At 40.0% G+C, this 25,954-nt stretch overlaps 3 protein-coding genes across 6 annotated transcripts; 1 reads left to right on the top strand and 2 right to left on the bottom strand.

Moving 5' to 3' along the window:
* Positions 1–8,749: 8,749 nt before the first annotated feature.
* On the top strand, positions 8,750–22,473 carry ccdc127a (coiled-coil domain containing 127a). 4 transcript variants are annotated; one of them, XM_042489638.1, is made up of 5 exons: positions 8,750–8,785; positions 17,108–17,243; positions 18,928–19,062; positions 20,466–20,710; positions 20,796–22,473. In XM_042489638.1, the coding sequence occupies exons 3-5, from the start codon at positions 18,933–18,935 to the stop codon at positions 21,234–21,236; spliced, it is 816 nt and encodes a 271-aa protein (XP_042345572.1). In that variant the 5' UTR covers positions 8,750–8,785; positions 17,108–17,243; positions 18,928–18,932; the 3' UTR covers positions 21,237–22,473. The 4 variants fall into 4 exon arrangements, with proteins under 4 accessions (XP_042345572.1, XP_042345570.1, XP_042345573.1 ...); XM_042489636.1 differs by lacking the exon at positions 8,750–8,785 and adding an exon at positions 16,835–16,925; XM_042489639.1 differs by lacking the exon at positions 8,750–8,785 and having other exon boundaries at positions 17,103–17,243.
* sdha (succinate dehydrogenase complex, subunit A, flavoprotein (Fp)) lies at positions 10,255–17,915 on the bottom strand. Its single transcript, XM_042489635.1, has 15 exons — positions 17,847–17,915; positions 17,071–17,154; positions 16,665–16,826; positions 16,301–16,444; positions 15,823–15,987; positions 15,559–15,707; positions 15,295–15,419; positions 13,666–13,834; positions 13,364–13,559; positions 13,086–13,257; positions 12,657–12,775; positions 12,332–12,443; positions 12,098–12,228; positions 11,659–11,772; positions 10,255–11,529 (listed from the first exon to the last, which is right to left on the bottom strand). The coding sequence occupies exons 1-15, from the start codon at positions 17,907–17,909 to the stop codon at positions 11,443–11,445; spliced, it is 1,992 nt and encodes a 663-aa protein (XP_042345569.1). The 5' UTR covers positions 17,910–17,915; the 3' UTR covers positions 10,255–11,442.
* zmp:0000000930 lies at positions 21,842–24,298 on the bottom strand. The gene is made up of 2 exons (XM_042489640.1): positions 24,009–24,298; positions 21,842–23,479 (listed from the first exon to the last, which is right to left on the bottom strand). The coding sequence occupies exons 1-2, from the start codon at positions 24,140–24,142 to the stop codon at positions 23,131–23,133; spliced, it is 483 nt and encodes a 160-aa protein (XP_042345574.1). The 5' UTR covers positions 24,143–24,298; the 3' UTR covers positions 21,842–23,130.
* Between the last annotated feature and the right edge of the window lie 1,656 nt (positions 24,299–25,954).

Below are 25,954 nucleotides of genomic sequence, written 5' to 3'. Positions count from 1 at the left end.
TTTAGCCACACTGTGCAGAGCACAAGATAACAGTGGTAATAAAAACGGGAAAGAATTGAAAAGCTTAAAATGACTTTTAAGAGGATAGTCAGTCCTTATTTACACAGTTAGACGAAATAGTTTTAGCTTAAAACTTGAGAGAAATCTCAGATTTTACCGGTATTAAACTGTACTGCAACATGAAAAAAAAGGACCAACACTTGTGAAACAGTCTGCAGTGCAATGCTGCAAAAGTGAACGCATTTCTTGTGATTGGCTACATGTAAAACTGGCCCCTTTCTAGGTAGGTATAAACAGATAAAATATAAAAGTATAAATCACACGAGGTCATTCAAACTACAGTCTGTTGCTCTAAAGGGCACAAAAGGAACAGATAAATAAATTAATATAAACATAGTCAGCACGTGCAAACATGATTCAGAGTTCTTGTCTGGAGTTATTTATGGCAGTAAAAGGAAGGAGGGGCGTTGGGACGGGACCGGAGGGGGAGCCTTGTGTGCAGCATTGAGAGAGAAAAAACAGGTTCATCAGCCTGGTAGTCCTCAAAGCTGCTGCGTCCAACTCTCCACCAAAATTAGCGTGTATATGTGGGTTTTTAAATGCAGGAAAACCTGCTAAAACTAGACAAGAGACTCCTTTCTGTTAATTTTACTGGTGTGACACTTTCTGCGTCACAACCATGCTGGGTTAGTAAACAGTAGAAAGCAGAATGGAGCCCAGAGTATCTGTTACTTTTTCAGTCTCCCTTTCAAACTCAGCACCAACGAATTTTGAACAGTCTTTGAGTTGTGCTTATTTTGTTGTGGGGTCGTATTTACATCATGCCGGAAAGTGGGAAAAAAAGAACTGGACCGATAAATTCCAGTGACTACTCCTACCTTTCCAATTAAATACAAAAGCTAGATGTTAGCTGGTTTTTAGTGTTTTGTTTACGTAGTGGGAAAGGGGTTTACCTGAACTGAACTTGTTATCTTGGATCAAGCCGCGCTAGCTGTTTTCCCCTGCTGCTATTTTATTGTAAAGCGAACAATCTCCTCGCTGTAACGTTATATGTATACTGGACGGGGATGGGAGCATTTCTTCAATACTTAATGTGATGCCAATGTTGCTTATATGTTCGGAAGCAAAGCTTTGTTAAACTTTGTTACTCTTAATAACTGCAGATCAAAAGAGAGAGGAGTAGATCCTGAGCTGCCTTTGAATGGTAAAGAACACTTTTGGATTGGGAAATCATCCTGTATATAAATCATGCGAGGCTGTGAGGTCAGAGCCACAGTTTTTGTAACAGAACAGAGAGCCAGACAGCTGCTGCTAATCACAAGCAGCTTTACAATAGCAGACATGGCCTTCTCACGACACCTACAAAACACACACACACACACACACACACACACACACACACACACACATATATTTAGTTGTATACACAATATGTGTGTGGGAGTGAGAGTGGGAGTTTGATTTGATTAAAACTCTGGGCCGCTCTCTTGTTAAAGGCACAGGCCTCCCTCTACTCAGATAAGTCTTTCACATGTTTTAATGTAATTGATGCCAGTGAAACCATTTTCCTTCTTAAGAAACCATTCTAAATATGTCCTTTTATGGAGTATGTACCACTATTTATGTGCACTGTCACACAATATGTGTTAGTTCATCTTAAAAATAGCTGATCTTCCTCCTTCCTCTTCCTCTCCCTCCTATATTTACACACTAAATTTTGTTTGAATAGTGGAAATAAATGAGAGATCTTGACTGAACTGTATGAGCTGTACCAAATCTTCCAAGCAAAAGCTGCTTTGTGAAGCTGACAGATTACAGTTCACGCAGAGGACCAGTAATGAATTCCTTCAGGTTCTTCTCAGCGGTCAGCAAACAGCAGAACTGTTTGTGTCACATCCACAGGTGGTTTTTAATCCATGATTATGTCTTCCAGAGTGTTTTTGAAAAAAAGTAATATCTTTTTCTTTCTTTTTTTAAAGTTTGACTGTTTCATATTTAAGTGGAGAGCTCTGTTTTCAAAGTGAAAAACACAGACTTTGTAGAGATGGAAGGACATACAGTAGTTAAGAGAGAAGGATGCATTTCTTGTTGTATCTATATTACTATTACATCATTAACAATGTTAATATATGTCTACACCGTACTTTTGTGGACATGGTCTAAGTCATGCGATCCCACAAAGCTAAAAACAGGGATTCTTCCTGTGTCTTATCAGATAAGGTTTTTCTCTTTGCGTGCCAACACTCACACTCCATCATGCTGGAGAGGAAATTTGCCACTGAAATGTTTGTTGTGCTTGTTCAAGCTTTACTTTAAAAACTATGAAACCTGATGGGTTTTTTTCAGCCAATACTGCATTATTTAAATGTGAGGACAAAAGTATTGCCTGTCTCAGTCTAAGCCACGTTGTGGTTTCCCTTTTACAGAGCTGTTTATGAACTCTTTTTTTTCAGCGCACACAGCACAGTGAGCGACCATGAGGACATATTCACTGAAAAAATATCTTGTCAAGCACAACTCTTAAAATACACATACTATAAACTTTTCAGTTAAAAAAATGCAAGTGTAAGTTCAGTAAACCACATGGTTAATATATTTGTTTACAACCGTTACCTGCTGTAAACTGCCAACTGTCCCGATAGTGGCAGTCACACTTATGTGTACAATTACCCAGACCAATGCAGTACACAGTAAAATCCTGTCTTATGTAAAATATATATATATATGTGTGTGTGTGTGTGTGTGTATGTATGTATATATATGCAAAGAGTTACATTAAGAGAAATCCCGTTTTATTTTTTAACCTCACTCATATCTAACTTGAAATATCATTTGTTAAAAGCTCTAACTTTTAACAAATGATATTTGCCCTCGGTAATAAAAGTGCTGCTCGGTTGGGAAGCAGTGGCACTCCTGCATGGGTCAAATACATGGCATCTCTAGAAATTAAGCCTATGTTGCATAGACAGATGTTTCAGAATACTGCTGGAGTTTCCACCCTCACTTGACATTATCATTAAAGAGACAATACAAGCTGCTCTGCAGTAATTGTACTTCATGAAATGAAGCCACACTTTTGACCGTTTCTTCCTCCCCACCATGACTCCTTCTCGTTGCAAGTTTCCAGCAGCATAGACTTCCCTATAATACATCCAGGTAGATTTAGAAGTTTTACATCACTGGTTTGCAATTTGCAACTATCAGGAAAAATATGACAGCACTGATATAAGGAACTAATAAGCCTTGAAGCAGTGGTGTGCACGGGGGGGGGGGACCGAAACGTGTGCTAAAGTGCCCTCTTGGAAGCCAAAATGCGTGCTAAAGTGCCCCCTGGGAGCCAAAACGCGCATTAAAGTGCCCTCTTGGGAGCCAAAACATGTCTAAAGTGCCCTCTTCAGTGGCGAGGACACGCCATATGTGCCCTTTTTTTCCTTTTCACCCCTGCCCTTCAAAAAGTCTGTGCACGCCACTGCCTGGAAGCGTACAATGCCAATGAATCAGACCATTTGAAACCAGTTCTCAACTGGAACCTGTTCTCAATTCCAACCCCTAATTCAAGGCCATATCCTCTTCTCTACTGTTTCCTCATCGTGCTTTAATACATTGGCTGGTATGGTCCCTTTTTGCCATTTATTTGCTCCCCTTGAGCCCACTCTTATGGCATCTTGTTCCACTATTATGCAGATAACAAGCAGATTTACCTGCTTTTGAAATGCAAAGATGCAATCTCTTTAAAACATTTTTTAAAAAGATTATTCTCAAGAGAGTAAAAATGGGGTCCCAGTGGTACCCATGATGCCCCTCACCTTTGAAACCATATGTAAAACCCACTGTAAAAAATCTGGGTGTTATAATGGATAATGATCTTGAATTGGACAAACAGATCAACTCAATGACCAAATCTAGCTTTTTCTAGATGATGCTTTTATGTAAGATCAAGTCCTCTTTTTTGCATTTTGTGAGTTTTGAAAGGATTATACATACTTTTGACCAAACTTGACTACTGTAATGCCCTTTTTGTAGTTGTTATACAGGCTTCCCTTTCACACTTGCAGTTGTTCCAGAGTGATGCATCATGTCCTTTAACAGGAACTGTATTGGCTTTACCTCAATGTCTCACTGAATGTTTTAGGATTGATTTTAGGATTTTATTTGTTGTCTATTAATCATAAAATGGGCTTGCTCCAACCTAGATTTCTGACCTTTTACAACCGCATGTCCTGTAAAGGTCACTCAAGTCTGTTAACCAGCATTCTACCTGGCTTTTTTAGGTCCTAAATGTAACATAAATTTAAAGAAATTCTGCTTACTATGACATTATACAGAGGCCAGATTAGAAAAAAGTATGCAGAACCTAAAAAAAAAAAAAATGTTTCTGCGTAAAGTATTAGTTCTATATATGTTTACTTTATTATTTGAAACTTTGTCCACATTTAATATGAAGATCTTTCATTATAGCACTAGAAAAGTCACAAAATATGGGAAAGCACATCAGGTCGCCTTTAAATAGCATTTCTTTGTGGCTTTAAAAGGTCTTAAATGTAACTTGGTGAATCCTGCAGAAACCCTGTTAAGGAGGGAGATTTCTTCAGTCTGTCAACATGGCAGTCCAGCCTGAAGCTATAGCACCCTTTGTTGTTTAAATGGCAGAGTTTTAACTGCTTCAGTCTATTTAGTGTCAACACAGAATTGTTCTCCCTCAGCATCCTGCCCCTCACCCGCCTCAAAGCCCCTCCCTCACTTCCTCTTTTTAACTTAATCATTTCCTGGACACTGCAAGAATTTGGAAGAAAGAATCCACAATCCACAAGAACATACTACAGTCGAGATCAGCCACAGTGGCGTTTCCTCTTCATTCCCAACATGCTTCTCTGTAGCCATCCATCACCATGGCCACCACTATTACACTGACAACACTGAGCTCTAAACAGAGGCCACCTTTATTACTGTGGCACGCTGGCTCCCCATTAATAAGCGGTATCTGTTTGAATGTGTTCCTATTGATTTTAATGACATCATCATTTTACTGCTGTTGAACACCAGATGTCTAACTGGGCTTAATATGCTTTCAGATTTATCTTTTCTGTACATTTTTTACAGTCACCAGAAACATGATGAAATCTTTTTGTTTGTGACCAGCATAAAGGCTGATAATCTTTGCCTTTTTTTTCATTTAGCATGTAAAGTACTCCTTTAGATCCATATTCCAACACTACCAATGAACAAAATGTCATAAAAAAATAGTGCATGGTTCAGTTGGTATAGGGTCAAAGAAACTAAACAAAGCATCTCAAGGACTCACAGGTCACTGCATGTTTGTCCTGTATGTGATCATTTCAAGTTAATAAACACATGGCACAAATGTCTTATCTATTTTAAACATGTTTAATTTTCTCCATCTGTCTGCTGTTGATTGATCTGGTGATATGATGCCACTGGACTGTTTCTTTTTTTAACATACTAGGAACTTGTTGATGGAGTTAACACTGTTCAAGGGAACTTCTTAAACACAGAATTTAAAATAGATCATAACGTTTTTGAAGCCTCACCTGGTATGTGTTCATCATATGGCTTTCCTTTTGATTTTAAAGCTCAGGTAGACAGTTACGTTTTGACGTCACTCTGCAAAAATCCCATTATGAACTGTGAGCAGATTGTAATTCAAGTAGTTGAGGTCTTTTTTCTTGGCTGTTTTACAAATGCTGATGCATGTGCACATCCTTTTGGTAAAAGCCTGATTCAATGAAGAATCCTGCAGAAGAAGTTGCGATTTCAGCATTGGCAACATCTGCCTACACTGCAAAGTCACCCAAAAAGGGAGAGGCAGACCTCAGACAGTCTAATAAACACAATGAAACACGGATCAATAGAAAACCCCAGTAATAAGTCCTAAAACCCTGAAAGTCAGTGGGTTTTGAGATTGGGTTTTTCTTTAGAAGCCTTAAATAAGGTCTGTGATTAATGCTATCTGAAGAGACGTTTTTTTCCACAATCTAAAATACGACAGTAAAAACCCCACTTGCAAACTTTGAAGCCCTTATGCGTCGTAAAAAAGACAGTCGCTATCACGTGGCTAAATCAGACTAAGGAGTCATCTCAGCAAGCTGCGCCAAACACGGCTTTACAGTCTCATAGCGGTGGTGATGCAACTGTAGTGTAGTCAGTTTTAGCCTGGTAATGGCGTTTCATTTGTGGTAATTGCATTTAGGCTTAAAAAAATATATTAAAGTGGCGTTCAATTGTGAAGATTATCTTGCTAAGCAAAATGTGTAAGCGTATAAACGTGTGTTTACCACAGAGCTTGTTTTCTGCAATAATGCAAAATCCAAAAAAGACAGGGGTGTAAATGGCCATTCAAAGGTAAAGCGTTTCCTTAAATTGGGTAAAACTAAAGTTGAAATCACTTACTGTCACCTCTTAATTTTGAAAGTCCCATTTCATGTTTCGTCGTTCGGGACTTTTATTTTGAAGCCGTCTGGGCGGAAACGGATCATTACGGCACAAACGTCATAGGAAAATGGAGGGAAACACGAATACAAACACCGAAATGTTTGTACGGACGTTTCTTACTGTTTCTTGCTAAAATAAGCCGGGCTGGGCTGTAAACGAGGTGTGGTATGGTTTAACATGTTTTATTGGTTTGGGTGTGTGTGTTTTGAGCTGACATTGTGGCAATTTAGTGGCAAGAGCTGCTGACGTACATCGGTAACTTTAACATCACTAATGCTGATACGCTAAGGTATCCAGGTAGGCTAAAGTAAGCAGCAGGCTAGATGACGTTGGTCTAAATAATCGTAACGTTTGATTATTGTGTTAGATGTACATTTTAAGACAAAATATACATGTATAATGTGGGCTAAGTTGAATGCTGCCAATATCTTATTGTCTCAACTAGGTGGATAGAAGCCTATGAATTATTATGGAAAGCTAACTAATAGCTTAGTAGATGCTAGCTATTCCTAGCACTAGATAACCTTTATATTTACATGTTTTCCGTTGCAGGCCTAACCACTCAGAAACAGAAACATTCAACTGGGTGAGTACAAGTGGTTTTTCAAGGGGATTTGGAGTATCTGTTGGGCCGCCGTGCCCCTGTTTCAAAAGTTGTTATTCCGCCGCCATGCACTTGTTTTATACGTTTGTGGGTAAAACGTGTGCGTGCTGCTGTAGCTGGACACGGTGTTGTTTTTTTTGTAATGCAGCTCTCTTTTCTCTTATTTACCATAATCTCTTGCATTTATGTCCAGCAGTGCAGTTGTGGTGAGGTTGCTGTTCTAAAAATGCCTGAAAAAGTGGACTTTGACTCTGACAGCACTATCCATGCTTCTCATCACTTTCTCTTTGACAGCTACACTCTGCAAAAACAATAGCCTAGTTAGCATATTCCCCCTGTAAAATCCAACACATGGTTGGTACAGTGTATATATATGCTTGATTGTGTGTGCGAATGTGTATGTTTGTATATGGTTTGTTTTTCTCAGATATCTGTCTACCCCAGCTTTAATTGTGGACTCATTACAATTCATCATCATTGGTCTTTTCTATCTAAATTGTGTTTGCATAGCTGCTCATGTATTATTTTGCTCTCTCTATATGTTTACATTTTAAAGCCCGACTAGGTAAAAGCATTGCAAATAATCTTTGGCTATATATGGACGTGATTTTGTCTTTTTCCAGCTCAGAGCTTTGGTGAAACTGCAGTTGTCTGTAGTTAATAATTCTCTGCAGGCCTGGATCATCTGCCCTGGATGCCATAAATAACAGCCAATATCCGTGTTTAACCTTTATTGATCCAGCACAGGCAGACTGAGCATGCCCCGCTTCTCGTAATGTGTCTGATTTACAAAGAGGACAAAGTTTTGCAATTGCACAGTATTGACACATTAATAATATGAGATTACCGGAATCCATCTACCCTGGAAATAGGCCGCTCAGATTTTATCAAGTGGCTTGTACCTTTCTTATAACGGCTGCACTCTTCAGTCTTGAGGTTTCCTCACCACTCGTGTTTTGAGAAGAACCACATGTAGTGAAGAAACACACTGTTGCAGCAACACTGACCTTGACACAATACCTCCCAGAAATGTCTGATACAATGTGTTGTTTGTAGTTAGTTTAATATTAAAAAGGAGAGGAATGACAGTAATTTTCATTTGAAAATCACTGTTGTGAAAATCATACTTGTCACTTGCTAAAAGTCACAGAGGGTTACATGGCATGTACGAGCCTATGGTAAGTTGACTTAATAATACTTACTTAGAATATGTATGTGAATTTAATACACTTAACTGATCCTGTCTCAGCCTTTGTAAGCTGTAAACACCTGTTTAAGCACACGTGTCAAACGCATAGACCTTGGGCCACAACATTGTGCCATATTGTCAATCAGTAGCATTGGTACATAAAAATCTGCTTCAGACTTCTTTCTTAAAACAATATTACTTTATCTAAATATAGAGGCATCATTATGAAAATTAAGACTGTTTTATAACCAGTCAAAATCTCTTTGTAGCTGCTCTAACATGAGCATTTCTCTGCAATTGTCCTTATCTGTGCCTACATTCGCTCTGGTGGACGTCAGTGTCACACGGCAGGCAGTAATGTGTGCCAACTCTAATATTTGCTCTTCCTGTATCTAGTGAGTACTTTACTCTGTGGTGTTGTAAAAAAATGTAATGGTGTAAGATCATAGTTTGATGACATATGGTGACCATGTGTCAGAAACGGTCCCATACAGGTGCAGTTAGTGGCTCACGGCTGATTCAACACAGGGAGCGGCTTAAAGGTAAACTGAGTATTTTTTTTCCTCTCTTTACACACAACAGTATTGTTGTTTGTGTGAATACGAAGAAAGCCAAATCCATCCACATCCCTTTCAGCTCTGACCTCTCTGGGTTTGGCTGTTACAGCTGGCCAGGATATTAAATAGGCTTGGGTTTCTTCAGTATTTTGTTTCGTGGTTATTGACTTCCTACTGCAGATATTCTTGTAAGGTAAAAACAGTGCTTACAACAGCACTACTATACAAGAACTGCACCACTCAACATATTACAGCCCTTTATCAGAATAAAGTTAAACAGTGTCACTGCTGTGGGAAGATAACTAATATTATATGAGAGCAGCCATGGAGAACACACACCATTCTTTAACCTTGTCATCCTGCTGCAAGAGATTTGTTTTCAGTGTGTTTTTTGCTGCCACCTAGTGGCCATAAACACACATTGGACACAATAAGGCTGCGAGTCGATATGACTCAGAAAAGACCAGAGATTGTATATGTCTACAATTAAACTTTGTGAAGTACATGCAGGATTTAAAATAGAGCTCTTTAACTTCATAGTGCTGGAATATGCAGGGGTCCATATCGGGGGGGGATTCGGGTGGCAGGTCCCCCTTGATATTTAGCACAGGTGTGGCATGGAGTAAGTGTGCAGGCTTCACTTTTTCCATTTGCAGGCATGACTTTTTTCCTCATGTATGCTGTTTTTTGAAAGCCTTGCACCTATGTTATGTGCATATAACTACCCTTTCTCAATCCCCCAAGTAAAAACTTGAAAGTAGCACAGGACGTTTTACAAAACTTTTCCATGACTATAAGGACCCATTATAACATTTCTGAGAACATTCACAATGTATAACATAAACAGAACTGTAAAGTACAATTTACTCAATTTTATTATTGTATGAAAATGAACAAGGAACCTTTGTCCAGTCCCTAATAGTTGGTTAAGTTCATAATCACTTCTAATACTTAAAACTACGTGCACATACATACAAGCACCTACAGTATATCAGTCTGGCACTGGCTTTCAAGCAATTAGAAAAAAAACAAATTTACTATACTATCAGTGTTTTCTTAATGCATTTGATCATAAAGTTATTCCTGATTGCAAGTCTGGAAAACAATAACTTAAGAATGTTAAGCATACACTTAGAGTTAACCCCATAACCCTTTATAGGCCTTACAACTGGACGTGGAAGGTTATCGACAGGAAATTACTGTAACAATTCAATCACAACAGTTCCATAACTTCTTCAAAACTTTCAATGATTTTTACTAGTCCAATAATTTTCCAGGCCTGGAAAATGAGATTGAGAAATTTCCATGACTTTTCCAGATTTGCCATGACCGCGGAAAACCTGGTTTTATATGTCCCCCCCACCCCTGAATTTTGACACGAAACCTTTGCTGTTGCAGGTGTTAGTGCTGTTGTGTCCACTCCCTGCCCACAGGACGAAGACAACCAAAAGCTCTTGTTTCTATGCATAGTCTACACTTTATTGAACATATGAAAATAAGTACAAATGGCAAAACCTGAAGAAAATTAACTCAGACCATTTTAAAAACAAGCAAATAAATTAAGCCAAGAAATACATCCTTCAAAGTCATTTATGGAGCTGCAGAAATTGTGGCAAGTTTGTGCAATACGTGAGGATTTCCCATCAATTCTACATCACACGCGCTTTGTTTGAGCAGAAACCGCTCTCATCCCTGTAGCACTAAGAGCTTGCAACAGTATTTGCACAGAATAATGACCTCTGGAAGACCACATGTCAGCAACATAAAAGCGTAATAACTCAAATAGCTTTGTGTTTGCAACTGACCCTTTACTAAAAAGTTATTTTGTAATTAGAGAAGGCAACAGCAACACCAAAATGTATCGAAGCCTTTGTTCCAGCACATGTGACACCATATACAGTACATACCTACATGCATTAAGCTGTTTAATTTGGTTCAATTAAGTCTATCAGCTGATTATCTACTGAGCATGAGATAGATTATGTACTTTGTCATTTGGATCACACACACATTAAGTTTCACATCAAAGTATCTGAAATTGAAGGCCATAATGAGTGAGAAGACACTACCTCACACTTCAACACGTACATACAGTATAACTCGTCATGTTTATTGTACATTTATGCAATATTTACATACTCATAACTTCCCTCTGTGGCTTGTCTGCGACATTTGCATTTCAAATTTGCAATCATTCCCACCACCTCTTCACTTCAGAAAGCCAAAGGAGAGAAGTTATGTTTGAAACCCAAATGCAAGACTTGGAAACAAGAGTGTGGCGTTATCACAGAAAACTAAGCTTGCAACGTCAGTTCTTTAGATAGAGGCTGAATAATCACCCACTTGTCTTAAGCTTCTCATCATATATACACAAGTCACAAGACCCATGTTGGAATATCTTATCAACTGCACGCCGATTAGATGAAGGCAAAGCACACAGAGGAACAGGCAGGTGAGACAAAAGGGAAGTTTATGAAGAAGACAGTTTTGTGTGTAACCATTTAACAAAAGGGATATACGCGTGTAACTGTGAGCATTGTTTGTCCCAGAATGTCAGTTCTATTGCAGGAAATGTTTCTTCATAAATAGCAGACAAATGAGTGAACTGAATGTGAGAGGGGGGAGAGGGGGAGCATATGTTCTTAGTAGGAGCGGATGGCAGGGGGGACGTGGGCACAGTCCTGCTCGTCCAGGGAGTTGTCAATAACAGGGCGGTACTCCAGGGTCACCTGTGATTAAAGGAAACAAAGATTTATTCAACTGAGTGACTCGGCTGGCCTTTAAAGTTAATAATGACAACTAGAGTAGCTTAATTTCCTGCTGTAAGCACGACAACACACAGTGAGAGGGGACTGTACCTTCCCAGTCTTGGGGTCTACATAGGACATAGTGTGTTTCCTCCAGTGCTGATCGAAGGGCTTCTTCTCCTGACCTTGCAGAGGCTTTGAGTAGTCATACTCATCGATACGGTCCTGGAATGTAGTGATGAAACACAACGTCAGAAGAGAGACTGGCTGAAATATGAACTGGGAATTTATTTTTGCTCATTATTCACAGAAACAAATATAAATAAAGTCAGTTTAGAGTCGAACAGATCAAGAAAGGGAATTAAAGTCAGGAGCAGAGAGTGGGAGATTGATCTTAACCGATGTGAAGTAGCCAGAGAATAACAAAGAAAAGGAAAACAGTGGCACTGACACAAACATGTAGAGACCAACAGGGGAGGCGGAGGAAAAGTACAGCAAGAACAATAGATAAAGACACACATACACACAGACAAAGTATGATGAAACTGACCTTGAAGTCCTCTCTGGCGTGCGCTCCCCTGCTCTCCTTCCTCTGCTCGGCAGAGTGGATGGTCTGGACAGCGTTCAGCATCAGATTCTGCAGCTCCAAACTTTCCACCAAGTCTGTGTTCCACACAATGCCTGGAGGAGAGGTATTTCATGACTTACAGTGTGTCACGTTTTGCAGAAAGAGGGGGAAGAATATGTAAACAGACAGGAACAGGCGCACAAAGTGGTGCAGTACCTCTGTCAAAGGTCTTGATGTCATCCAGGGTCTGGTAGACGGCGTCCATCTTGTCGCATCCCTCCTTCAGCACGGCGCCGGTGCGGAACACTGCAGCGTGGGCCTGCATGGTCTGAGCGAACAGGCAGGAAGAGAGACTCATGATTAACATTAGTTTCTAGAGTTTTCTGTGGAAAAACACCGGTACAATAAGGCATTTCATGTACAGTGACTTCACATATTCTCTTATGAGGTGTAACTTCCTGTACCTATACTTCGTCAGACACAGTTCCAAGCAATTTTTCGAATAGATAACCCTAATGAGCTTGTGTGTTTGTGTGCGTACCTTCTGCATGTTGAGCCTGATCTCAGAGGTCCTCAGGCTTCCGTTGGCAAACCTCAGCTTGTCCAGGTTGGCGACAGACTCCTCTCCTGCACTGGGTGCCAGAGGGGACAGTTTCTCTCCTGGAGAGAAAACAAAACGTCCGCAGTGAAGCATGCAGGCGATGTGTACAGGAGCGATGATGGCAGTGGGAGAGGTGTTATTTGATATCAAGACAAAAGGTGAATTGATTTTTCTCAAACGATGCCGCCATATTTTTCTTTCCTCTAAATAAGCCATGTTAATATGACATAATTTACAGCCGTAGTGAAAAATAAATCCGTTTTTTTCATCATAATGCTCTAGTGTCAAATTTGGAAAAAAAAAAAAAATTAAAGATGATAAATCTGGAAAAAAAAAATAAAATAAATACATATCATGACAGGTCCTCACCTGGTTTGTGCTCCTCGGCGATGGTGAGGGCGCAGGCTCTGCCGAACACCACCAGGTCCAGCAGAGAGTTAGCGCCCAGCCGGTTAGCACCGTGGACACTAGCGCATGCCGCCTCACCGCAGGCATACAGTCCAGGAACCACCTTGTCGCTTCCGTCGGTATGAGTGATCACCTTATGAGAGAAAAATGAAACGTGTGTCCCTTTGTCTGTCAACAACTTAATAGACAGTGTGGAGGGAACGTATGTGGATGCACATTGCTGTGCTTACAGTACATACCTGTCCCTTGTAGTTTGTGGGTACTCCACCCATATTGTAGTGAACGGTCGGCAGGACGGGGATGGGCTCTTTGGTGACGTCGACTCCAGCAAAGATCATGGCCGTCTCTGAGATACCGGGCAGCCTTGTGGCCAGCTGCTGGGGAGGCAGGTGGTGAAGCTGCAGGTACACATGGTCCTTCTCTGGACCAACACCCCTAAAGGAAAAAAGCAAAACATGAATCAAATATAACTTTTATATGCTTGAAATATTACATTTTTGCATGTGCAGTTACTTGATACACACACATAATTTGTCCATACCTGCCCTCTCTGATCTCTATGGTCATGGAGCGAGACACCACGTCTCTGGAGGCCAGGTCTTTGGCGTTTGGTGCGTAACGCTCCATGAAGCGCTCTCCCTCACTGTTGATCAGGATGCCTCCCTCACCACGGCAACCCTCTGTGATCAGGCAACCAGCTCCGTAGATTCCTGTGAAGATTCACACGTTTAAAGGGACTCACATTTTGATGAAATAAGAGACGCAGTTCAGTTATTCTATATGAATTCACACATTGCAAACACTGACATCAAATCCTGTTTTTTTCTTCTTGGTAAAGCCAGAATAGGATTTATATTTTTCACAGTTTATTATTATCTACTGCAAAGTGAATATAGTGGCAGTTTAAGCAAAAAAAAAATGTTTTTAAAGTTATTTTTTAAGGTACCAAATATAGCTTTAAATAAATTATCTTTGAAGTGAAAAAAAACCCCTGATAGGATTCCTCAGTATAATGGATGTGATAGATCCATAACACATTCCCATCAATGAAGCATAAGATCAGCTTTATTGTTATGACACAATATAGTCTCAATAAAAACTGTAATAGTATGCTTCATTGGCTGAACAGTGATAAGTATATTTACTTTAGCTTTTACACTATAATTTTACTCCTCTGGAGCACCAAAAATTAGTTAGTTTTGACACTGTGTTGGCTCTAAGTGCTAATATTAATTCATTGTATTAGAAAAAGGAATAGAATCAGTCATCAGTTAAGTTCTTTCTAAAATAAACCTCGACATGCTGACAGCAATTTGACACAATCCTTTCAGCCCTGTTAAGCTACTGTTTTTATTGTTCTTTTATGTTCTACAATAAAAAACATTTTGTAGGACAGTTTTGTGCACTCATAGGCCATTGATCACTTTTGTCAACTGCAGCTTAAGAACCCGATCTTATCATCTAGCTTATCATAAACTATAATTACTTTGGTTGTTCATGCCAGTCTTTACAGTCCAAGGCTTGGTATTTATCCAACAACACACTTTGACGACTCGCAAAGAAGGTGCGTCATATGTAAAAGGTGAGATAACTCTGCAGTCACTGAGCCTTTGGTGACCTCCTGCAGGCCACATATATAACTGAGGAGTCTGGTGTCAAATATCCAGCAGGAACAAAAATAAAGATGACCACTTGTCTTTATGCAACTGAGGTCTGTTTGGAGCTCAATGTAAACAGCGAGGTCTGAACAGCGTCAGCTAAGAACGAGAGCACTGAAATAACACATATTAACGGACTCATATACTCATATCTCTCAGAATCTCATTTGTCTGTGCAATTACAACTTCGAGAGGAACAGAGAATGGCTACAACCACTACACAAAAGGACAAGCAGACTGAGAATAAAACACAGCTGAATCAAACAGTGTCTTATCACACCTTTATAACTAAACGATAAAATAATGGACTTTAACCAGCCATTGATAGAATAACTTTGCTTGCTGAAACCACTATAAATAATCGAGATATGTCTTTTAAGTATGCATGTAGCTGCTGTTGAGCGACTGTCTTTGAAAATAAGATCCTGCTTTATCTCTGCTGCTTTCATGCCTTAACAGGAGAACTATCTATGACTTAGGTTTAATAAGTTAATAAGTTTCAGTTTTCTCACCAGTGGGATGGAACTGTACAAACTCCAAATCCTGGCAGGGCAGACCCGCTCTGGTCACCATTGCATTTCCATCTCCTGTGCTGGTGTGGGCAGATGTGCAGCTGAAATAGGTTCTTCCATAACCCCTGGAAGGAAAGATTGAACTCATATATAAACTTCATATGTCTCCTATCAACTCTCAAACTATGGTAGTTAACTAGAATTATGAATGAAGATAAAGTGTTGACTTTTTCTGTTTTTGCCAACAGTGAGTGTGATACTTACCCGGTAGCAATAACAGTATTCTGTGCTCTGAAGCGGTGAATAGATCCGTCCTCCATGCACAGAGCAATCACTCCTTTGCACTCTCCATTTTCCATTAGCAGGTCCAGGGCAAAGTACTCCACAAAGTAACTGGTGTCATAACGAAGCGACTGAAAAGAAAACAGCAGGGCCGACAGATATATGACGTGGTTATATGGTATATCGTGGTGCTTCATGTATGGACTGAGTTTGGAGAAAAGATGGAGAACAAGTGTGTGGACTTACCCGTCCATAAAGTGTATGCAGTAGCGAGTGTCCTGTCCTGTCTGCTACACAGCAGCAGCGGTGGGCCTGGCCTCCTTTTCCATACTTGAGACTCTGACCTCCAAAGGCCCGCTGGTAGATCTTCCCGTCTTCTGTGCGGCTGAACGGCATGCCAAAGTTCTCCAGCTGCAAAAGAGGCCCAACAACATGAGGTTATGATTTGCTGTTGTGTCATTTCAGTATGAGGAAAGAGCCATGATGATGTGAAGCACTGAAAAAAAGTTGTATAATATAAGATCTGATCAGCTGACAAAAAAAGTAAGGTTTTGAGGCGTAAACTAAATAGATATAAATGGAGCAACACTATTCCCTGAATGTTACTTTGCATATTCTAATTCAGTGATTTACATCTTATAAATGTCCTGCTCTAGTGCCACAATGCAGAAATTAATTAATGCAGCTAACATAACCACTGATGTGCATGTATGTGTGTCCTTACCTCCACTACAGCTGCAGGAGCCTGCTCCGTCATGTAGTGTATAGCATCCTGGTCTCCCAGCCAATCAGATCCCTTTACTGTGTCGTAGAAATGCCACCTCCAGTCATCATCCTCCATGTTCCCCAGAGCTGCATTGATTCCACCCTGTGAACCAGGTAAATATTCAGCAATTCAATACCATGAAAAGGAAGGCGCACTACTTTTGATTATGTTGATAAAAGCGTTGCGTAATAAATCTCTTATCTGTATTGTGACTTTGTTAAATCCCAGAATAATGAATGCTGAAGGACCCTGATGAAATTCTGCAGAAAAACATTCAAAATGATCTATTTCCTCAATGAAGACATAAAATGTGTTATCGTACCTGTGCAGCGACAGTGTGAGACCTGGTGGGGAAGAGCTTGGTGACGCAGGCAGTGTTGAAGCCAGCCTCAGACAGTCCAAAAGCAGCTCTGAGTCCTGCTCCTCCAGCTCCCACCACCACAGCATCAAACTCATGATCCACTACTGGGTACTGAGTAGAGATCTGAAAACAACAAAAGAGACATGTTATTGTTAAACATGTAATAAAGAGCAGCTTAACAAATGCTGGAAACTGAATCTATCACTATAGCAAGGGAGTGTTGTGAGTATGCAAAACCAGTTTGAAGCCGTTATTATATATGATTTAAGTATAATTTCTACCTATATACAATGCTGTATCCCATCATGCATCCACACTAATAACCAGATTGAATGTCGATCTCCATTACAGTGTAAATGTAACTTACATCATCTGATACTTTGGCACTTTTCTTCTTGCCATAGATGGAGAAGTGGAAGTTCCTTGATCCCTGAACTGCAGCAGCAGGGACCTGGCAGGATAAAATATATATCAACGGATATATTCAACAAAAGCAGAAAAATTGGATCACTGACCATTCTGAAGGCTTCTTGCTTACAGGTATTGTCTTCTAATAAGTTTAAATTTATCACCTATTAAAAACATTGGTATAATGCTGATATCACTCTCATAACAATCTGTAATAAAGCATTCATGTAATTATTACTCTAAAAAAATTTTTAACGCAATCTGAACGTGTTGATCGTTAAAAACTAACAATTGTGTCATGGTAAGAATAACGTAGTCTACAGTTGCCTTAACGGATATTCGCTTTGTATCCTATTAACATCAGGCTAGCTAACACAAAGTGGCTAAAACTGTTTTCCACAAGGGCAACTGACGTTACTCTTATAATCATGTTGGAATACCTCAATAATTTTGACAGTTTGCAGGAAACATTCATCTATATGTATAATGTGAAATGAACAGAGATGAAACAGATAGCATTTTGCTAGACTCGTACAATAGCTTTTCTTTGAGGTGTCACATTGAAACACCCTAAGCTACATAACACAGCTTACGCAAGCCGGAATCTGCCGCTTACGAAAGCTCAAAGTGAAGCAAAAAATCTCCCTTTCAGCGTAAAGAAAAAGACGATCGATGCGCTAAAACAGAGAACACATAGATGACTTGAATACTAAGTATCCAGCTGTGACTACTTACTGCTTTTGTTTTGGATAAAACCCTCTTGGAGAGGAGACGAGAGGCAGCACGAACACTCGCCATGTTGTCAGTTGAAGGACCGATTCAGAGTCACAGCGGAGGGATAAGATATTCCGTAGCAATGGACCGAACCACTTTGCGAAAATGGGGGTATCACTTATGTTACACCTAATTGCTTTTTCGTCATAACATATTTTAATGTGATTAAACTGCAAAAAAAAACAGTAGTTGTTGTACTGTAATGTATTCATATAAACACATAAAGATTTTACGTTTAACATAATGTGATCTTTATACAAGTGGCTTTCCATGAAATCCCCCTCGTCGATATTAATGGACTGCTACAGCGTAAAATTGTATAACTGGGGTGTGCAGGAACAAATGTATAAGTGACCTAGACTTTCCATTCAAGGTGAGACACAGCACCATATACTCAACAAAACACACACCGACATGTAGTCGGACTTGCAAAACCATTATGTCCCGTGTTATGTTTGAATTAGATACACAAGCGAGCATGAGCCAGCAAGCTAAATGTTAGCTAGCATGTTAGCTCATAGTTAGCCTTGTTTGTGGTTAGCTGGGCTGTCAAACTTCCAAGTTATGTCAGACTGGTATTGTTGTTGTTGTTGTTGTTGTTGTTGCCTGTCGCAGTGTTTTTGATAAATGCTGATGGGCTAACTGCTATCGAACTTTAAGATGAAGTGTTTATTTCCAACATCCTATCAGCAGTGCCACACACACTGTCCAGTCATGTCAATGTTTTATTTAGCTTAATTGTGAGCCTAAAGCATTAATGGACCCTCGGACCTTCCCTGTGTTTTGAAACACGATACTTCGCATTTGACTTCATTATCATGTGGTTATGTTTAAAGCGAAATCAGCTAATGGTAGATTCTCAGTGTTGCATTTATCCACTGGCACCTGCAAGTAATAAAGACGTGAGCACTGCAATGACTGTGAGATTAAACAAGCACGGTGACTTCCACGCTTACTGAGTTGCAAAATATAAACATTTATTACAATGTAATTTCAAAGTGCTCTATTATTACTGATGTTTTGGTCTTTCCTGTGTGTGCAGCCTCCATGAATAACTTAAATGACCCCCCCAGATGGAACATCCAACCAGACCCCAGAGGACGGGGGGCGGGGGCCGATGATGGCAACCAATGGAACTACGCCCTGCTGGTCCCCATGCTGGGACTGGCTGCATTTCGTAAGTTGCACAGATGTATATGGGCGAACAACAGTCGAGCCATTGAGTTTGTAGGTATCAAATGTGTTCATGCAAAGCTGGGTGAGTTCATATTAAGTGTGTGTGTGTGTGTGTGTGTGTGTGTGTGTGTGTGTGTGTGTATGTGTGGCTTTGCTTTCATTTGTCACACTCAGCTCAGAAGTGCATAGCTCAAGAGTATATGCACAATATACATCTTCACTGGGACTGTCTCTTTTCTTATTGGACTGTCAAATAACACAAGTAGTCATGAAGTTGTGATGGAGAGGAAGACAAACTGTTAGGTATTGTGGATAATCAGACTGCTGAGCCTTTTCTCAAACAGACTTCAACTTTGCTGTCACAAGGCCCAATACAGGAAATCTTTCCTGCCCAAACAATATCTCAACACCTCACCTCTATCCGACACAATTGACAGCTTAATAGTTTTCTATCCCAACAAAACTCTACTCTGATTTGCTCTCTAGTAACCGTCCACATGGTCAATTTGCACATTTATTTACTTACTCTACCTCACCGCATTTTTAAAACTAAAACATCAACACACGTTTAACAGTATTAAGTTATCGTATGGATATAGTTTAGTATTTGTGTGTTAGTATATTTATAGTGTATTATAGAATATTATTTATACTGTATGTTCTATATATATTCTATTCAGTAGATACATTTTTTGTACGTAAATGTATTTCTCTTTTCTAGTGTGATATATATCTTACTGTGTTTTCACTGCTCCTGTGCAATGCCCGAATAACCTGCTGCTGTAACATAAGAATTTCGTATATCTAGACATTTAACTTGTTACCAAAGACAGTTTAATACTGAAGTGTCCATACTTATTTGAAAAGGGTCCAGATTAGATAACGTGAAAACACCTAGGGCTAGCTGCTTCTTGCATCATGTGGACTATTTAAAAAAACAACATACAAATGACACAAACGCAACTGTTTCATCTTTATGTGAAAATGTAATCATCTTTTCAACGCGGCCCTCGCTCTTGACTTTACACTTCTTTGCCGTGGTCATGTCTTCTACCTAGCAGACAATAACCATATAGTATATTTTGAAAGACGAGCTGTTAAAAACCTAGTCTGCAGGCTACAATTGGCTCCTGGGCTGGACTTTGGACATGACTGGTTTGATTCCTGTTAGATATTAGATGTTATGCTCCTGTTCCTGTCGTTTGAATGCTTTGTCATTTTTATTTCGACGTAATGCTTTCACCATGTTAACTGCACTTACTTTCTCAAACTTGGGACACGAGCAGGTGTTACAGGACTGATGCAATCATTTTGCGCTACAGGAAATTCATGGGCATGAATTTAAGATGATAGTGGTATATCTTAATTATCTTGAAAATGTCTCAACTCCCAACATACCTTCAGGTTGGATCTGGACCAGGGAGTCTCAGAGGGAGATCCAGCAGGTCAAAGCCCAGTATGACAAGGATGTTTCCGCAATAAAAAACGAAATGGAAGCACGCTACCGAGGGACACTGATAGAGAGGAGTAGGGCAGCAGCCACACTAGAGCTGGAGCTGGAGAAGGAGAGACAAAGGGTCAAAGGCTACAAGCAGGCCCTGGTCTCACAGAGCCATCAGCTGATGGAAGAACGGAAACAGTTACATCAGGTAAAATCTTGTTCTCCATTTCTGCTATTGTGCATGTTTCCTTTCAAACCTGCCCAAACCGAAACATTGTCTTCCCCCTCACAAGGAGCGTGAGGCCTTGGAGGAAGAGAAGCAAAGGCTGGTTAAGTCTGGCGCTGCAGGGGCTATGCTGCATCAAGCCCTGGAGCGAGAGAACAACTGGTACCAGCGAGCCACCGCCACTCTGAAGGAGCTGGAGGCTCAGCTCGTGGAGCGCCAGAATGCCTACTGCTCCCTCATCCAACCTCGGGATCAGCGGCTGGAGATGGAGAAGAATATGCTGCTTAAGGTCGTCAAAAACCCCATAGGGGCGGAACTGAACCTAGAGTCCGATCTGAAGGATATTTTTAAGAGAGATAAGCACTGTGCAGACCTGCTAAACATGGACAAGAGGAAGAATGGCAGTCTCATGTGGGTGTACCTCAAGTACTGGCAGCTGCAGGTCACTGTCCAGAAACACAAGAGGGCTGAAGAAGCGATATTAGGAGGGAAGTCTAATACAAAGTGACAAACACCAGTTGGTGTTTTCATTTGACTCTGAAGAATGTTGAAAGTATGTGGATCAGGGGTGGAAAACGCATGTATTTTTCACTCTTTCATTATCTTTACTTGACAGGGATGTTATGGAAACACAACAAGATCATGTTCAACGTGTGAAATACACCATCCAGTGATCTCAGAGGTTTGGAAAAAGAAGAGATATTTTGTCAGGTTTTGAGCATGCTGAAATACAATACCACCATAACTTCCCCAATCTAGACTTATTAGCTTTAAATGAACTACTTACAAATATGGGAAACATATTGATAAAAATGCACTAGGATCAGTCAGGTGATATCCATATTGGATACACCACTGATGTTAAATACAAAGAGATGTATTTTTCCCCCTTTTCTTCTTGGAAAATATTTCAGAACATTTGTGTCAATTTAACTCACATTCTCCGAGTGCCATGAATTACTGCTGGTGTGTACATTGTATGTCTGGAAATTTTTTTCCTCCACCTAGGTTATGAATTTTGTGTCCCATTAACTGACTACACATCTCTTTGTTGCTATAAATGTCGTTGGGGGAAAAACAATCACAATAAAACAAAACAGCCAGGAATCGACACATTGATAAGGATATTTTATTTATGACACGATGTTATGGAAAAGACATCGAAGTCCCTGTGAGGTGTGTTACCGTTCATTAACAAGTTTATGGACTATTGGTGGAGATATTTATCATGATAAACGTGGGACTTCATTTTTTTTTTTTACCAGCACTTCTGTCCTTCCATGTATGACATCTCTCCTTACACTCTGATGTGTGTTGCCATTTATGATACATGGCCAAAATCCAGTAGAATAGTGTGTCTGATTACTGGTTTTAACTTTCCAGTCCTCAATGCAGGTTTGTGGGAGCTTTTTAGCTATCAGGGAGACGGGACACTGAAGGTGCATGTGAATCTAAATAAAGGGGTTAAAGTGCAAAATAGTGCTCTGGACTTCAACACCTTACCGCAATACTTCAGTAAAAATAGTCAACTAGCACCTTTTTACTTCACACGTCATCCCAGTATTGAATGGATGAACTAAAGCTGTAGCATTTGTAAAAGGTTGCCAAGACTCTCTATGCCGTTATGTTTTTCTTTGGACAATAACTTGGTGATTAAGTGCTGGATGTGATGCCATAAATTCAAATGTACCGACTGTAACCGTGCTGTGAAATCCTCCTAATAAATTCCTGGTTTGAGAACTTAATTTCCAGAATTCTTGATTTTCCTTAGAATCTCCAAAATATTGATACATTTACCAAAGTACAATATCAGCTCTATGATAGGGGACAATCATAAAGCTGGGGAGCGCTGCCACTGTGTGCGTGTCCTAAAGAGCGATCGCTGAGAGCAATAGCTACTTTATGTGGAGGCTCATTATACATATATGTATAAACATTAAAGAAAAAAGGTATCCATCAAGAATACATGCGAATAACTGCTCAGTTACATAATTACATGAGGGTGTGACACTGTTTCATGCATTTTTCCTGTGATTTATTAATTCATCATCAGTTCACCTTTATTCCAGCTTTTCAGGATAATATTCTGGTAATTTAATTAGGAGAAAATCCAGTCCAGCGTATGTCTCCTAAAACACTTCTTACAAGAACAATAAGTTTTAAGTTTTTTTCACTAAAGTTTTAAGTTTGGATATTAAAACTATCTATTTGCCTAGCAGATCAGATATCCACAAGTTTCCCATTCATAAAAACAATGTTTTTTTCTTTCAAAAGTCACAGCTAAGATAGTTTATACAATTTAGAAGCAAACTTTCATTGACAAATACTAATATTGTGTTTATATTACAAAAATCTAAGACTGATAGATTTCCTGGACTGCAATTAGAAATACCCTCCACTCTTCATTCCCTCCTTTTCACCCGATGAGACGTTTCTCTCGGTGAAGACATCAGACTCGAGGCTCTGAAGTTCACTCTGACCGGCTTGCTACTGTCCCGAGTTATGACGGTCATTTCCCGTTTAACCACTCTATTATCCTCCGGGACTGGCCGTCCTGTGCGCCCAAAGGTGGTGGTGGCACGACGTAGGTCCTTGCCGATGTTGAACAAGGGTAGCCGGTGCTCTGTCATGCCTGTGCTGTTGCTGCCCAGCCGCAGTATCTGGCTGGGACTCCTCTCAACTGTGAAGTGGGTCACCTGTTGCTGCTTGTAACTCTCTTTACGAATGTTGTCTGTTTCCGACAGCGTCAACCTGGAACACATTACAAACACAAGATAGATTATTTTAAAGGCTCTCTCTGTAATGCATCCAAGTGCAGTAGTGCTGTGATCATTTCTTCTCAAAAAGAAGACTGCAAGTTCACTGCTCGTGGTTTAGTGAAACTTTAAAGCTGTTTACATTTTTGGCCTCCACATTACACATTAAAGGTGTTCTCCTTTAGCAGTCACGAGTCACATACCTGTGGTGACATCACTCATCAGGACGAGGTCATTAAGTGCAACCCAAACAATGCAGCACAGCAGCAGTTTTTTGTGTATGTGAATCAGTATGTACAGTGTTCATGTCATGTGTTTACAGTAAAAACATAAAAAGTGCGCAGTCTGCTCTGTTGTCCTTGACCCTTGACCTTGCTGCTTGTTACGACATACCGAACGCTGCACAGCGCTACATATCCAACAAAGTTCATATTAAAATAACAGAGAAAAAAACAGCAGAAAACTCAACATTTGCTATATACTTAATGTAGAATAAATCATCATTTTTAGTGAGAAGGACTTACTTGTATTGTGGTCTGGTCTCAAGGACCACGCTGAGCCAGTATGCCTCGTAGCTCTCCTTCCTCCACTGGTTTTCCTCCTGAAGCTCACAGTAGGAGTTCACCAGGTAGCAGCCTCCTCTGCTCACACAGTTCATGGTGAGATTGTGTTGAGCGTGTGAATGTCCGCGACTTCTGTGTAAAAAGCGAGCACTTGTCGATACAAACGTCCTCTGCCTGTCTGACTTAATTAAAACTCAAGGAAGACAACAACAAGCAATCATATCTTGTGCCATCATCCATGTGTGTGTCTGTGTGTGTACCAAGTAGTCTGAGATGTGTGTGTGTTTGGCAATGTCTTAAATATCCACTCTTGTTTCTATTTTTACTCATCTGCATCACTTCGTGGTGAATGTCGTGAATGTCCTCACTCCAGGCATCCTGAAGGTTGGTTTTCATGTGAAAATGAGAGTTAAATCTTTCCATGACACAAGTCGACCATGTGAACCAAAATGAAATCTCCCCTTTTTCATTTATTTGAACTGGTTTGTAGTATGAGAAGTCATCTGAAATGATACAGTCTGAACATGTACAATTTACCCCAGTGTATCTTTAAATACTTTGTATTACAGTGCTGGTTTGATTATGTACATGTGAGTAAAGGTTTGGAGAAATGTCTTTAAATTCATGCTATAGGAACGTGTGTGTGTGTGTGTGTGTGTGTGTGTGTGTGTGTGTGTGTGTGTGTGTGTGTGTGTGTGTGTGTGTGTGTGTGTGTGTGTGTGTGTGTTGACAGAACTCAGAATCGGTCAAGTTTGTGTGCACCAATAAGGAATTTGACTGGTTTTGTTGCTCTCTGTGATTATTCATACATAGGCAATATAAAAACACACTGAGATTTGATCAATGCCATTAAAAAAAAAATCACTAGAAATGACTCGTCCGCTTGAATGACGTGGATCCAGGGATCATCCAATCAGGTCAAATAAAATATCCACCAACTCCTCAGATGTCTCTCACATAGACCACATGTCACAGGAAGGAGACAGCTGAGAGCAATAAGATCACTCACTTGACAGTCATAATCCAACTCATTAATCCAAAACTAGGCCAGTTCCAAAATCATATCACAAACTGCAAAAATGAATGTTTGTAACTGACCGATTTTTTAGAAAGTTCTCTGGCACCATCAACACTGTGCAGCTGATGTGTGAATGGTTTATTCTCATGAGCTGGTAGCTTTTAATGCAGTGTGCAGATCTCCTGATCTCTCTTCTGTATCTCATTATTCCACACTCTTTGTGAAGGTGTGATAATAGGATAGACTGCTGGACAGCAAGATTTCAACAGATGTGTTGCCAGCATATTTTTATTTCAGTTATAATGGGTGGATGTGATTATTTTTTTGATGCAGGTGAAAGTCTTTGCTGGACTCGTGTATGTGTAACCACTTACAGTGTGATGTGATTCTACAGTACAGTTCTGACCTTGTTTTTGTTAGTTCACCGCTCTAAAGCTCCTTGAAGATGTGAATATTAAATGATTGTGACAGCGATGACAGATATCACTTTGAACCCTGATTACTGGCACTCTCCACTTTAATCAAAGCGTAACGGTGAAACTGAATCAGTGTATGATGGTGTGACTGAGGCACTGGAAGGTATGCTGGACTCATCCCAGCAAAAACAGTCTGTTCCTGCAACACAAGAGCCAGTATTACGTGATCTCAGTTTGATGCTGAATCCTGACTAATAGACGTTGCTGTGGCAACATGAAGGTACAACCATAAACAAAACCAGGCATCTATTCAAGTTCAGAGGTGGCAATTAGTTTTCCATCATGAGTAGGCAATCCTTCATTTAATGAAGAATGATAATATTAAATTAAATAAGAGCAGGAATATTGTTGCGACACAAAATACAGTCATCATTTGTTATGTATGAACTGCACAGATTTGACATCTTATCAGA

This window comes from Plectropomus leopardus, chromosome 7 (genome assembly GCF_008729295.1).
Source record: "Plectropomus leopardus isolate mb chromosome 7, YSFRI_Pleo_2.0, whole genome shotgun sequence".
In the NCBI taxonomy this organism is placed as follows: domain Eukaryota; kingdom Metazoa; phylum Chordata; class Actinopteri; order Perciformes; family Serranidae; genus Plectropomus; species Plectropomus leopardus.
The sequence above is the reverse complement of the archived record's forward strand: the minus strand, read 5'-3'. Positions and strand labels throughout refer to the sequence as shown.